General features: G+C 48.0%; 1 protein-coding gene across 10 annotated transcripts in view; it reads right to left on the reverse strand.

The window, feature by feature from the left end:
* TP53BP1 (tumor protein p53 binding protein 1) overlaps positions 1–10,094 on the reverse strand; it is a 43,533-nt gene extending 33,439 nt beyond the window's left edge. For 2 of the 10 annotated variants that reach the window (XM_068695781.1, XM_068695784.1), the window contains exons 1-7: positions 6,830–7,125; positions 6,559–6,752; positions 6,167–6,255; positions 5,410–5,571; positions 4,858–4,939; positions 4,504–4,649; positions 2,723–2,843 (exon numbers count right to left, since the gene is read on the reverse strand). In XM_068695781.1, the coding sequence (XP_068551882.1) occupies positions 2,723–2,843; positions 4,504–4,649; positions 4,858–4,939; positions 5,410–5,571; positions 6,167–6,255; positions 6,559–6,752; positions 6,830–7,003 (968 nt within the window). In that variant the 5' untranslated portion in view covers positions 7,004–7,125. Of the gene's footprint in view, positions 1–2,722; positions 2,844–4,503; positions 4,650–4,857; positions 4,940–5,409; positions 5,572–6,166; positions 6,256–6,558; positions 6,753–6,829; positions 7,126–7,160; positions 9,614–9,952 lie in introns of those variants that run through there. The other 8 variants (XM_068695789.1, XM_068695780.1, XM_068695779.1 and 5 more) reach the window with 6 other exon arrangements.

Consider the following 10,094-nt stretch of genomic DNA (forward strand, 5'->3'; position numbering starts at 1 on the left):
ATTTAATTTCCTTTTATGACAACATTGCCCACCTCGTTGAGCAAGGGAAGGCACTTGATGTAATCCTTTTGGATTTCAGCAAAGCTAACAATATTGTTTCTCACAGAATCCTTCTGGACAAGAAACTCAAGCATACAGCCAGATAAATGCATAATACGATGGGTGAAAAATCGGCTGACTGGTCAAGCTCAAATGGCTATAGTAAACGGAGTTACATCAGGCTGGCAGCCAGTCACTAGTGGGATTCTCCAGGGCTTCATTTTGGGGCCAGTTTTCTTTAATGTTTTTATAAACAATCTGGATGCAGGACTCAAAGGTATACTAAGTACATTTGCAGATGATATTAAATTAGGAGGAGCTATTGACTCCCTTGAGGGTAGAGAAGCCTTGCAGAGAGATCTTGACAAATTAGAGGCCTAGACAATCATCAACCACATGAAGTTCAACAAGAGCAGGCGCTGGATTCTGCACCTGGGATGGGCCAACCCTGGATATACATACTGACTGGAAGACAAGAGGCTGGAGAGCAGCCTCAGGGAAAGAGGTCTAGGGGTTTTGGTTGATGGTAAGTTGAGTATGACTCAATGGTGTGTCCTGGCAGCCAAAAGGACCAACAAGCCCAGCATTGCTAGCTGGTCGAGAAAATTGACTGTCTCGCTCCGCTCTGGTGCAGCCTCAAGTACTGTGTGCAAGCTTGAGCGCCACAACATAAGGAGGTCATAAAACTATTAGACAGTGTCCAAAGGAGGGCAACAAAAATTGTGGTTGGTCTTGAGGGGAAGACATGAGGAGCAGCTGAGATCACTTGGTTTGCTCAGCTTAGAGAAGAAGATACTGAGGGGCAACCTCATTGCAGCCTACAACTTTCTTCACAAAAGGATACAGAAGGGCAGCCAGGTGCTAATCTGCTCTCTCTGGTGACCAACAGTAAGACTCGAGGGAACAACATGAAGCTGCACCAGGAGAGGTTCAGGTTGGGTATCAGGAAAAGGCTACTCAGAAAGAGAGGAACCTCACCACTAAGAGGTTGGTCAGGCACTGGAACAGGCTCCACAGGGAGGCGGTCACAGCACCAAGCCTGCCAGAGTTCAAGAGGCATTTGGACAATCTCAGACACAGGGTTTGATTTTTGGATGGTCCTGAGTGGAACCAGGAGTTAGACTCAATGATCTTTGTGGGTCCCTTTCAACTCAGGATATTCTATGATTCTATACTATAATTGAGGAAGACAAAGCACTTATTTGAGCTCTGGCTAGGAAATGATGATTAGAAAGTCACCTGACAACACAAACTTAATGAGAAATTGAGGAGACTAGACTCTATCACTGCCTGCAACAGCACTAGTTAACATGTCAGCCATGGCCCGGTCATCTAATGCGGTTATTTTGAGAGCACCTCCTTGCTCTCCACATTGTACAGTATGAAAGAGATAATTACAGATAATTGCTACAGTGTATTCAGTCAACTTAGAGATAAATAGTGCAGTAGCTAAGAAAGTGCAAGTGTCAAGGGCATGGTTTTAAGATAGGAAAGACAAACATACACTGATAATGTGTGTGACGGGGAAACTGGAAAGTGAGGATCCTCCGGGGGAGGGGGAGTAGAGAGAAAGGAAAAATCTTCAGGCTTCCATTGTTGGTGTGCTGTGTGGGGAGGAAGCGTGGGAACACCACACTGAACATGAAGAAGAGAATTTTGGCCGGTGTTCTCAAAAGAACAATCAGCAATTTAGGTTCAAAGGTCACAGAGACCTTGCTAGAACACCAGTTGAACTGCTTTCTGCTTTGACAACTTTCACCTAAGACCATGCACATGCAAGAAGAGGGAGTACACAACAGAGAAAGAGCCAGCACCAACTGTGAGACAGCAGAGCAGGGCAAAAAGTCAAAGGCAGAAGAACGTACATAATATCCGGTATCATTTAAAAAAAAAGAAAAGTCATCACAACAGGGTAAGTCAAAGAAAGAATTACCAACAGATAGCTGGTGCTGGAATAGAGCTGATAACCCCAGCAGGAATCTTGTTGAGGCAAAACAGTTAAGCAAAGAGCTCTTTTCAAGAGTTGCCCCGGGGTTACAAGCTAGAAGCCGCGACTTCATTCTATATTCAGCTATACATACACCTTTATTCAGTGAACATTAATCGAGGATACCACAGTAGCAAGATGTGAACACTCTCTCCTAGATTACATGCTCTCCTAAGTGCTTCCACCCAATTTCCTTATGCCACACACACATTCACAGTCGAAAGTGAAGATCTCAGAGTTCTAACAATAAAAATGCACTATCATTCACTAGACCAGAACTACAGTGATGACCTTTAAAAAACAGAGTTCATTCCTTTTGCGCATAATGCCCTCTCAAACATACCTTCTCTGTAAGATCTGCTTATTAACCATAAAATTTTCTATCCTATAACTGACACTGTAATTTTTAACTATAGAACTACACGTTATAATCTGTAATACCTGATCAAATCATGTGCACGGAAACTTGAGAACTCTATTTAACTATGTGCCAGCTCCAAATTGCAAGGTACAAACACAAACAGGTGACATGGAGTCCAAACTAGCTTAACTTGCTTTTGTTGCACAAATTAAGGTAAACAGATAGCATTAGCAGTCTTTGAATAAAAGAAAGAATGGTGGAAATGGTACAGAAGCTACTACAACATAGTTTTGTGGTTTTGGGGGTCTTTTTTTTTTTTTTTTTTTTTTGCTTACGTGGAATGACTCTGCTGTACAAGAGATCCCTGTCCAGAGAGCTGCAGGAGGTGCAGACTGCGGGCAGGGGTGCATGCCAGAGAACTTCCCTCTTCCACCCTGGTTACAGGACAGCCATTCCCTGAAACAATTTTGAACAAAAGGAAGTAGGATTAGAAATCTGGCCATTAAACAAGTTGATCAGAAAGCTTTGATGAATGACGTACACCTTACTGTAAAGTCACAGCCTATCCTTGTCTGCCTTTTTCACACAAAGGTGGAGAAGGACAGCATGTAGAAGTCCAGCATGTGAAATGTGAACATCATACAGTTCAGACGATAAAGGTAGTTTATAACTACAGAATAAATTTTTTTTCAGACCAGAATGTACATATCTTTGTACTTGGTAATTAAAAAAGAAAAATCCCCAATGGCTCCAAAATTACCCCCCCTCCTTCAAAGACATCACATTGACCAGAGATTCAATTTCCGTAAGCGGTTACTGAACCTTCCGGGTACAGGGGATTCACACATGAAAACATACTAGCATAATCACAGTTGTACGCAAATTAAAGCTAAACAAAAACCACTAAGTGAGACTTAATTTAGTACGTGCTTTGTAGACTGTGACAAGCTTCCCTGTCAAAACTTTTATTTTCTAGACCTATAACTATCAGCATTGCTAAGAACCCTACTACTTCTTCTCGAACCTTTTAATTATGAATACCAAAACCAAACCTAGACATCCTCCTACCATGACAATACAGTGATGACCTCTTTCCTGATGCAATTTCATAATCTCTTCTCTTTCAGGAAATGAACACTAACCTAGGTGGCAAGTAAGATCGACTGAAATCATGGTAACATTTTGGTTGCAGGGTACTGTCCTATCCCAAACAGGAACACCAATGATGCGAAGGAGTAAGGTGGAAACTACAAGAAGGATATTGAGTTGCTAGAGCATGTACAGAGAACAGCAACAAAGCTGGTGAAGGGACTAGAGAAAACAATGCTTATGAGTAACAACTGAAGGAACTAGCGTTGTTTAGCCTGGATAAAAGGAGGGATGAGCAGAGACCACATCACTCTCTACAACTAACTGAAAGGAGACTGTAGTGAAGTGTGCGTCAGTCTCTTCTATCAGGGAACAAGTGATCAGACATGAGGAAACGGCCTCAGGTTGCACCAGGGAGGTTTAGATTGGGTATTAGGAAGAATTTCTTCATAAAGAGTGATCGAGCCTTGGAATGGCCTGTCCAGGGAAGCGGTGGAGTTCTTGTCCCTGGAGGTACTTACAAGACATGTGGACATGACATTAAGGGACATGGTCTCGTGATGGGACTCAACAGGTCAGGTTGATGATCGGACTTGATGACTCTGAAGGCTTTTTCTATGTTTTGCCCAAGTTACCCAACATAAGGAAGCCTACAACATTTGCCTACAGTATTTAACCACACTTTAGATTGTGTGTCACTACAAGGCATGAGCATCATTATTACCAGTTTCAGAAGATCTTTTTATTATTATTACTTTTGTTCTTCAAGGGAGACGAGAAAGGAAAGGAAACATATTTAACAAGCAACTGTCACTGTTCTATCAAGAAGTGACATTTAGACACTGCTCCACACTCCAGTGAAAGTTGTGGCCTTTCATTTCCAAAGTGTTCTCAATTTTATTTGAAATTATGTGAAAAGTACTCACAGCACTCCACACCCTAAACACTACACAACTAAAAATATCAAGCAGGAATGATTATGATGTCCTCTGGGATGGACATTCTTGCTCTATTTGTCTATCGTTACCTGTTACATTATTCTCAGGAAACATCTCTTCCTGAGTTGACAAGATATCCAACTCCTCATGACAAATACCAGCGGTTTTCTCACTTTTAAGTGGATCAGAGACAGGCATTTCTTTCGTGGTATCCTCTTCCCCTTCCTGCAGAGCTCTGGGAAAGTAAGACACAGTCACTGACCTGAGAAACTCAACATATCAACTGCAAAACTGTAAAGTAAATTTACTGGAATAGATTAAAGCTATGCACTTCTATATACCAGTCAGAAAAGTGAAAAAAAAAAATCAGAAGTCAAAAAACACACACAAAACAACTTCTGGAATTTCAGCAAGAGAAATACAAAGAACAGGGACTGTTTTACCTTTCAAACTCCTCTGGCTGGCTCTCCAAAGCAACATGCGTTTCTATGCCTGAGACAATTTGCCTGTTATGCACGTTCAGTTCTAGCAAGGTAAAGAAAAAAAACAAAGAACATTTGTCACTCAGAGGTCAACTGGACTAATACAGAGAACACGTGTAGCTCTCTAAGTTATGTATGTATATATAAGACAAATTTTATACGAAAAAGCTTTAGCATTGAACTATCAATAGAACAAAAAAAAGGATGGAATGAGGTTTCTGCCAGGCATGGGAGGTTTCTGCCAGGCATGGAAGTCAGTATCTGATTGTCTGAATGTTCTAGAAATAAATTCGTAAAGACAGGTTCCAGAATCAGTGACAACATTTGGGAAGCAAGAAGCAAACAAATAAACTAGCCCAAAGTAAAGACAAGACAAAATTCTGTTCAACTAAGAACTGTGAATTCATTGTTGCACACTACCAATATGGTATTCAGAGAATCGTAACATCTATTAGTTTAAAAAAAAAAAAGCTACAGACCAACAAAAACACATCTAAGATCATTTTCACATACCATCTTTAGAATCACTCTTTGAAGGTCTGGAAGAAGATGGGATAGCAGCTCCAGAGCGAAACTGATGCCTAGCATCTTCTTCATTGGGCACAAAGTCACTCTCAAAGTCCTGGCTCTGTGAGAGCTCTAGAGCTCCAAAAGGCAGCTGTGACATGCCTGTATCTAACATCAAACATCCATAAGTAATATATGTACCAAAAAAAAAAAAAAAAGCCATTTTTGCCATGACAAAAGATACACTAAGATACTGCCAAAGCCCCAAATAAACTAACAGACTCTCAATTCAGCTGTACCAATTAAAACTATAGTAATAGTACAGGGACAGCGACCATTACATCTAAAGCCAGTGTTAACTAGCAAAGTCTTATACAATGCCATTGGGTACTAATGTATATTTGGATACCAGAAGACAATCCTGATAATATAGACTCTGTCCCTGAAAGTCCTTTGATGACAACCATTATGCCAGTTATTTCCTCTGCCATAAAACGGCTCCATCTCCTAGTGGTCACCACGCATATTCTAAGCCATCCCTTGTCTCCAAAATCCTTGGTAACGATGATATTAAGTCCTTGCGGATTTTCAAGCTCCAAAGCATGCAGACCAGATGCCAATGGAAAAAGATACCAGTAAGATGCAATGGAAAAAGATGCCAATTTCTGACCAATTATTGCAGGCATGACTACCCTGGTGGGACAAGTGAGGAAACAGAACTAAACGCTACACAGAAGATTGATCAGATTCACCACCCACAGACCTGAGGCGGAGAAGATACCTTCTGCACATGGCGAGGTAGGACAGTCCTCAACATCGCTTCCAACTCTTTCTTCAGTCTTTACAGAGGCACTGCAACAGAAAGACCTACTCACCTCGGGGGTTCCCGCGGGCTGCCTTCCGACAGGCCGCTGGTGCTCCAAGGAGCTGCTTCACGGCGGCAACGAGCCCGGCGGCTCCCGAGCCCACCGAGGGGCGCAGCCCGGCACGGAGCCAGGCCCCGCGCGGCTGCGGCGCCGGACCCCCGCGGACCCCGCTGCCGCCGCCCGTGCCGCAGGCCGCTCACGGCGCGCGGCCGCCATTTCACCGGGCGAGAGCCCCGCGAGGGGGCGGCCGGCAGCCGGCGCGCCTCGCCTCGCCTCGCCCGGCGCCCACCTGCTCTCCCCGCCGGGCGGCGGCGCCTCCTCAGCGACGCGGCTGCGCGGGCCGGCAGCGTCCGGGCGGGCAGGGCTCTCCATCGGCTCCGCAAGCACGGCGCGCCCCCGCGCCCCGCTCTCACCTGCGGGTCGCTCCCTGTCCGCCCCGCCGCCCGCGGGCGCCCGGCTGCCGGCAGGGCCGCGGACGATCTCCTGCAAGACAGGGGCACGCGTCGCGTCAGGGCCGGGCCGGGCCGGGCCGAAACGAGCCGGGCCGGGCCGCCGCTCACCAGCACGGGGCTCGGGCTCCTCCGGACCGGCAGCCGGCGGGCGAGCACGCCGAGGCAGGCCTGCTCCGCGTCCTCCTCCGGGCCCACGCTCTCGGGCTGCGAGTCCGCCACGATCAGGCAGGGCGTGCCCCGCTGCGAGAGGCCGGGGTCCGGCTGGCTGCCGCCGGGATCCATGCGGGGCGCCGCGAGAGCCCAGCCGCCGCGGCCCTACGGCGCCCGCCCGCCGCCCCGCGCCACGCTTCCCGCAGCCGCCATCTTGCAGCGCGCGGATTGGCGGCGCGCGACCGGCCCGGCCCGCCCCGCGCCGCCGCTCCGAGGGAGGCGCCGTTACCTGGGAGACGGCGGCTGGGGCGCCGCGGGACGAGCGGCAGCGGCGGCGGAGATGCCGCGGCCCCCGCGCCCTTCAGCGAGAGGCGCCGCGCACGCGGCCTCTCCGTGAGAACCGGGGAGAGGGGAGGGGCGGGGGCAGGACAGCCGGCCCGCCGGAGCCCCCGTGCCGAGCACGCTTTGTCGTTACTGGCACGCGAAGGCCCGGAGCTCCTCCAGGTCCGGCACGGAACTGAACGCCGAACATCCCGGACAGCCGTGATGTTCTACGTAAAATTCTAGGCACCCGAGGGAAGTGAAATGCGATTCATTTTCCTGCGTTAATACCAACGGTTACTGGAGAAGCGGGGGCGCAAATTAAGAGCACGTGGTTGTCTTTCAGCTGTAGAGCTAAACTTTTTGCTAAAAATTAGTTTGAACAGACTAGTTCAAATCCTCTTTTGCAACTCTTCTTTTTTACTGCTGCATCTCTCCATGTGTTATAGATGAGAATTCTATGTATCTTATTTAAAAATCTGTTGTAGAACTGAGAACAAAGAAGACTGAAAAATAATACCTGGCCTGGAAAAAACTGGTAGCATTCAAAGTTATAGGCGTGAAGTCGCATATGGTAAAACCCTGAAAATAAGGGTTCATGTTAACAAATTTAACATGTAATATGAAATCCAAGCTTGGACACTCACGTTAAGAATGTTAAACTATAAATATTTACAGTTCTCACAGAGGAAGGATGCTTTTTTGGCTGGCTGTTCACCTCTCAAAAGATGCTCCTTTAGCACACATTAAATTGTGTTATTAAAGCTTTTTCTGATACACTAGCTTCCAAAATATGTACTACTTTGGATAGCGTGTGAAGTTTGTCCTGATGCTGAAGCACACCGTGAGGCCTCTGACTACTAAATCCTCTTGAAAGCTGAAGTTGTTGATAGGCTTTTGCTACCCATCTAGAGAAGCCAGAGTTCACCTTCACAAAATGCTTTATCCCAGGGACCCAACAAGAATACCAGGTTCCTTAAAGGACGGTTAGCAGTCTATGATCCCTGAGTGGCTCAGAAGTTTTAGAATGGGCTCTTGCAGTCTGTTCATTTTTTTTTTTTTTCATGCAGAATTCTGCCTCCATCAGACTGAAAGCATTTTAGATGGTCTTCCTTTGTGCTTACTCTCAACATTAAAACCGTAAAATTCCACAATGTTTTGGTGAAGTAGAAAGTAAAGCTGCCTTCTAAAGCATAGGTGTTTAACATGAGCCCTCATCTTTGGGGAAAGTTTGTGGTACACCACTACTGATCCCAGCTGGACTTACTAATGTTTCTAACCTTGCTACTGTGTTCCACTTTAGTGTTTATGAATATGCTCCTTTTCTTATAGACAGAATATTACACAACTGTATCTTTCCTCACATCATCTTTTCCAATTCTATCATGCCAGCAGCACTTTTTTTATTAGCTTTTCCTAGAGAATACATGTTCTTCATTAGAGCACTTGAAATGTCTACCTAAGCCAAGTCCTTCTTCAAAATCCAGACCTTCATTTGAAGGTGCTTTTACAGTAGATACAGTTAACACTAACAGGGAGGGAAAGTCAAAGGAATTGTGTTGTAACAACAGAAGTACATGTAAGTGGACAGAATTTATCTCTGGAAAGAAAACGAGGGGGAATGGGCTAAAGTTGCACCAGGGGAGTTTTAGGTTGGATGTTAGGAAGAACTTCTTTACCGAAAGGGTTTTTAGGCATTGGAACAGGCTGCCCAGGGAAGTGGTTGAGTCACCATCCCTGGAGGTCTTTAAAACACGTTTAGATGTAGAGCTTAGGGATATGGTTTAGTGGAGGACTTGTTAGTGTTAGGTCAGAGGTTGGACTCGATGATCTTGAGGTCTCTTCCAACCTAGAAATTCTGTGATTCTGTGAATACCAGATCTTGATTTCAAGTGAGAGTTAGATACAAGAACTAAGGCGCCTAATAAGATACTTAGGCTTACTAAAGGACTAAGGGTGTTACCTGTCTTTGAAAATCTAAGTTTAAGTATCGTACTCTATTATCACAGTTGCTATTGTTCACAAGGGAAAAAAAAAATAAAAAAAATAAAAAATAAACAAACAAAACCTGCCTGGCCGATTCCTGTACAAATTATCCTTTGCTCTACTAACCCGGGAGTAAACACTGCATAGTCTACAGCATTCTCAGGGCCTGCGAGTCCGACGGCAAATAAGAACGCCTGGTATGCTACGGACCCAGAGGTCACTACAGGCTGCCGTGCTGTTTAACATGGAAGATGCCTGGAGCTAACTGGAACCACTTGCGCTTACAGCTGACCTGGGGCAACCGCGGAGGCAGCGCGGTCACCGCCGTCTCCGCGTGCACGTCCCAAAGCTCGCTGCTTGCAGCGCGCGGAGAGCCCCGCACCTCGCCACGGGACGCGTCCCCGCGCCTCCGCAGCCGCCCGGGCCCCGCCCCCGCGCAGAGCGCATCGCGCCCACGCCGCGACCTGGCCGCGTCCCCGCCCCCCCGGCGCAGCGGCCAGGCCCCCGCGCGGCCCCGGCCCGCCGTCGGAGCTCCCCGGACAAGGCCTGCGCAGCGCCCCGAGCCGCGGCGGCGAGGCCGTCCGGGACCGGCCCGGGCCCAGCGGCGCCCCGCAAGCGCCGCCGCGGGGCTACCCCGCGACTTCCGCGCGCGCTTCTCACGCCCGCAGGGACGGAGCTGCCCCGGCCGCAGCACGGAGGACGCGGCGGCCGCGAGCGAAAGGGGGCGACGGAAGGGGGAGGCCGCGGCGCCGCCCCAGCCCCGGCCGCCTGTACCTGGTCGCAGCCGGGAGCCCGCGAGCGGGGCCAGCGTCGGCGCTTCGGTCTGGGGCTGAGGCGCCCGAGCCGCATCCCCGCCGCCGGCTGGACCCGCCCCGCTGGCGGTAGGGGGCTGGGCCCCGCCCGCCGCCCGCACCGC

Source organism: Anas acuta, chromosome 12 (assembly GCF_963932015.1).
Source record: "Anas acuta chromosome 12, bAnaAcu1.1, whole genome shotgun sequence".
Classification (NCBI taxonomy): domain Eukaryota; kingdom Metazoa; phylum Chordata; class Aves; order Anseriformes; family Anatidae; genus Anas; species Anas acuta.